The sequence below is a fragment of the Alosa pseudoharengus genome, unplaced genomic scaffold (assembly GCF_046254945.1).
Source record: "Alosa pseudoharengus isolate Yale_2024_CS ecotype anadromous, Long Island Sound unplaced genomic scaffold, YU_APseudo_1.1 YU_APseudo_1.1_scf_20, whole genome shotgun sequence".
In the NCBI taxonomy this organism is placed as follows: Eukaryota; Metazoa; Chordata; class Actinopteri; order Clupeiformes; family Clupeidae; genus Alosa; species Alosa pseudoharengus.
The window spans coordinates 1,663,052-1,667,476 of record NW_027468664.1 but is presented as its reverse complement, the minus strand read 5'-3'; the positions used below and the strand labels follow the sequence as shown (position 1 = coordinate 1,667,476).

Below are 4,425 nucleotides of genomic sequence, written 5' to 3'. Positions count from 1 at the left end.
GTTTTAGAAATTGTGCTATAAGAATCACGGTTGTGTGCATTCAGAAAAAACTGTAAGCTGGCCCTCCGGTGGTGAAGCTTGGTACTGCAACTTGTGGAAGTTTGGGGAAAGGACATGTTTTTATTGACGTGAATGAATGAATGAATTAATGAATGAGTGAGTTAGTAAATGAGTGAGTGAATGATGTGGTCGATGAATGAGTGAATAATTGAATAGTTTCATCTTGACTATCAGATTTCACTGTGCCAATGGTAAAAATCGTTCTCCCTTTTAGACGACAGAGGGCAGTAGAGTTTGGACAATAAATGTGATATTCTGAGGAACTCCGGGAGTATTACTTTTAGGAAACTATTAGTTTTCGTTTTGGTGCTGAGTTTAAGAAAAGTGGGCTAATCTTTAGATCGATGCCAACTGTTTGTAACACTAATGTATAGTTTCAGATTTACACAGGAGAGATGTTAAATTCATAGTGATGTATAGTTTCAGATTTTAAGGAGATATTTTACATTCCTAGTGCCATTGGTGGATGATTTCCCTAAACGTTTTAGTTGGCTACTCTGCACAATGACGATACAACAATGTTGAATCTAATCTAATTTAATTTACTGTAAAAAGTCACTAACAATTTAATTTAATCCGGCAGCATGTAATATTGTGGATACACGTCAAAGGCACGTGGCAGTAGTGTATCAGCATGATCATATCATCGGCATGAGCACAGAAACGTCATACACTTGGGACTTGGGGAACACGAAATCACATCACTGCATTTATGAATCCGATATTAGAGAAACTGACACGTCTCGTGTCGTGTGTAACCCGTCTAACTGGTGAGCCGTTTCCTGCAGTCTGAAGCGGGTCCATGCGCTTGTTATAGAGGTAGGGGCCCGGGGCTGGTTGGGTTGGGCTCGCGGGTGTGGATTAGCTAGGATGAAAGAGACCGGCAGCCGCATTATCATGCGCAGACGCGCGGAAATCGAGTGGCGTCTCCCTGCACCAAAGTGAACGCCCCGGCAAAAGAAGTTCCAAAGGAAAACTGCTGCCAGAGTTTCGACCTGTCTCCATCTCGAACCGTCACACACACACACACACACACACACAACACTGCACACTTTCCCCCTTGCACGCGCACACACACATCTGCTTCACTCTGACTTCTGTTTTATCTCGCCTCCCATCTGACAATCTGCAATAGTGTGTGTGTTTGTGTGTGTTGCATTTTGGGCTGAGAATCTGAGCGCTTTGTGTGTGTGTGTGTGTGTTGATCATATCATTCTTGAATTTCCCCTTGGGGATCAATAAAGTATCTATCTATCTATCTATCTGTATTTGGGCAGAGAATCTGAGCGCTGTGTGTGTGTGTGTGGGGGGGGGGGGGGGGGGGGGGGCTATGGGTGTGTCTGGTCCATTCCAGCTGTAAAGATGACCCCTGTTCATCTCCACTGGACTTGGCCATGTCGGGACACACATTCACACACAGACACAAACTCAAACGCCATTTTAAGTTTGGAGCATCTACTGTCGAGTTGGTCTGTTATTTTCACTTTATTTACACATGATACGATCCGAGGTCATGCCACACACACACACACACACACACACTCATGACTTCCGACAGTTTACACTGATATGTGGAGTTGCCACACACAGTATGCCGCCGTTAATGTCTCCGTCTCAGAAAACCTACGTTCGGCCTCGCAGAGCACAGATCTCAGGATGCGTAATGGCGAGCTGATTTCCTCGCGCTACTAATCAATTTGAGGAGGAGCCGCAAGGTGCTTTATATTCTTTATTCGCGGAGGGATTACGGGATTTTATCGTGTGCTCGTGCACTCCCATAAAGCTCCGAACCTAGGTGAAAGGGGATTACAGGCTCGCGAACTTTGATGGAAAACGAAAATTTTCCAAACGGGTAACTCCTTTGTGCTCTCGCTCTCTCCTTCTCACATGCTCCCTCGCGCTCACACAATACCTACCAATTGAAGTATAAAATTATTCATGTTCCTCTATAGAATCCGCCAGAGAAAGGAAGCGACCTGCAAGGGGGTGGGGGGGGGGGGGGGGGGTTAAGGAGATTGAAGGACTTCTGCTGCCAAATGAGTTTCCGTTTATTATTATAAAGCTACTCGCTGGCCTGGTGGCGGTACGTTTAAACACGTCTAGTCTTTGCGCATGCGACAGGTGTGCAGGTGTATGTAGTCCATCTGAGGTGAAGTAGCGCGAGCAGACGTGGCCTTTGATGAAGAGCGGTCTGTAATATCCCGACATGTCCTCTCGTCTCGTCTCCTCTCCTCCTCTCTCCTCTCCTCGCACTTCGGGACTGTTTCTCATGCACGGTCTAGTGGGTTCCCTCTATTGCGCAATCACGCGACTTTACCCCCCCTCCCCACCCCCAGTCTTGTGGTGTGAAGTCTGTGTGTGTGTGTGTGTGTGTGTGTGTGTGTGTGTGTGGAGAGAGAGAGCGAGAGGAGGGTCGTGGGGTGCGGAGAGGGAGGTGGAGAGAGACGGTCAGTCAAAGGGACGAGGAGCGCGAGGTGTGCTGATGTGTGTGTGTGTGTATGTGTAGGAAGCGGACGACCACCGAGAGCATGCACGAAGTGTTTATCTCGTCTCTTTTCTCGTGCGCTGCGTCCCGGTCCCGGAGGCCTGTCCTGGCTTTTCGCGCATCGCTCTCTCGCTGAAGTGAAAAAATAAACTCCCGCGGTTCCGGAGTTTCCGTGGAATGTCAGACGGTTCCAAACGCTGATTGCTCCGAGACCCATTCATTTGTGTTCAGCGGCAGCGCGAGGACTGAGCCTCTGGAACACACACACACACACACACAGGTCTGACGCCTTGTGGGACCGGACTTTTCCGTAAACTCGGGGAAACGCGGAGAAGCGGATAGACTCTCGGATGCGGGCGATGCTGAGCGCGTGTGCCCCGTTACCGGTGTTGTAAACCTGCACCCTGCGGACTGAGGTGTTGTGTTTGTTTGGTGTTTGGCAGGAGGAGCGCTCCAGCCGCGGGTTCTCCTGTGAGACCGGGCGTGCGTGCCAGAATGGCGCGGAGACCGGCCCCGAACCCCGGCCTGCACGTGATCATGGTGGTCGCTCTCATCGCAAGCGGCTCCCGGCTACGGGTGGATGCCAACTCCTGGTGGTAAGACGCACTTCTAATTTACTCAAACACACACACACACACACGCCTCGCCTCCTCTAGTTCTTCACACACACACAGAACAAACGTAGCCCGTAGCAGGCGAGTCCGGTTGAACTTCAGCGCATGGTGGGTTGGGGGAAGAGGGCGATCAGCGCGAGAGCAGAGCAGCCGACAACAAATGTGGGGATCAGCGCTGTCAAAATATTTACCCTGCGGCGCAAATGGCCGAGTCGTGTTTGTGTGTGTGAGGGGGAGACGAGGCGAGGGAACGCGTCTTGACCTTGCTATGGAGAGAGAGACAAATGTTGCGCGTCGTGGGACTCTTTCTAAGAGACTTATGCAGATTTGTAGCTGATTTCTGCAAGTCTGTAGCTTGGCAGGGTTTGCAGCCTGTCTGTCAGTCCCCCTTCAGTTCAGAGTTGCATGCGAGTCCATTCACTTAGCCAACTCGAAACTTCATTAAGTCACCATATAACGTAATTACGTCACATATCAATGCCTAGTGATGAAGTGTGTATATGCACCTGTAGACTTTCTGTGCGAACTGCGGGAGGGTATTGATAGGCTGAGTGTGTGTGTGTGTGTGTCTTGCAGGTCTTTGGCCATGAGTCCGATCCAGCGACCGGAGATGTTCATCATCGGCGCGCAGCCTCTGTGCAGCCAGCTAACGGGGCTCTCGCCGGGGCAGCGCAAGCTGTGCCAACTGTACCAGGACCACATGGTCTACATCGGCGAGGGCGCGAAGACGGGCATCAAGGAGTGCCAGTTTCAGTTCAGCACGCGCCGCTGGAACTGCACCACCGTCGACAACACCTCCGTGTTCGGCCGCGTCATGCAGATCGGTGAGTGCAGTCGCACCGAGCTCACCGCGCTGCCCGTGGTGTTGTTTGTATGAAATAGACTGTTTCTCGAGCGCAGGGCGTTCAGTGTGAGTCGCGCATGTAAATGCTGTGACTGCCCGACTCAACTCTCCTCTCAACAATTGAGTGTTAGTTCCGTTCGGCAATGACGCGAGGTGTAAGGTACTCGTGGATAGTTGACAGTGCTCGCGACCCCCTCGAACCCCTCTTCGGAATAGGAAAGGAGTTATTGGCTGCCAGTCGCGAGGTTTATACCGAGGTGTTAGTCTGCCCATTGTCCGCCGCCGCTTTTGAAATGCAATTCCGCGCTGACACGGAGTCGGGAGATCCGGGATTCTATTTGAAGTCTCGCAGTAAAGGCCCATAAAGTAGCTCCTTTATCGTGCGGACCAATCGAACGGCCAATTTAGACGCGCCGCCCGGC

The 4,425-nt window shown here is 50.9% G+C and overlaps 1 protein-coding gene across 1 annotated transcript in view; it reads left to right on the top strand.

Annotated features, from left to right (window-relative positions):
- Positions 1-2,879: 2,879 nt before the first annotated feature.
- Positions 2,880-4,425, top strand: part of wnt5b (wingless-type MMTV integration site family, member 5b) — a 15,406-nt gene continuing 13,860 nt past the window's right edge. The window contains exons 1-2 of the mRNA XM_076296203.1: positions 2,880-3,141; positions 3,736-3,983. Of these exons, the coding sequence (XP_076152318.1) occupies positions 3,041-3,141; positions 3,736-3,983 (349 nt within the window). The 5' untranslated portion in view covers positions 2,880-3,040. The remainder of the gene's footprint in view (positions 3,142-3,735; positions 3,984-4,425) is intronic.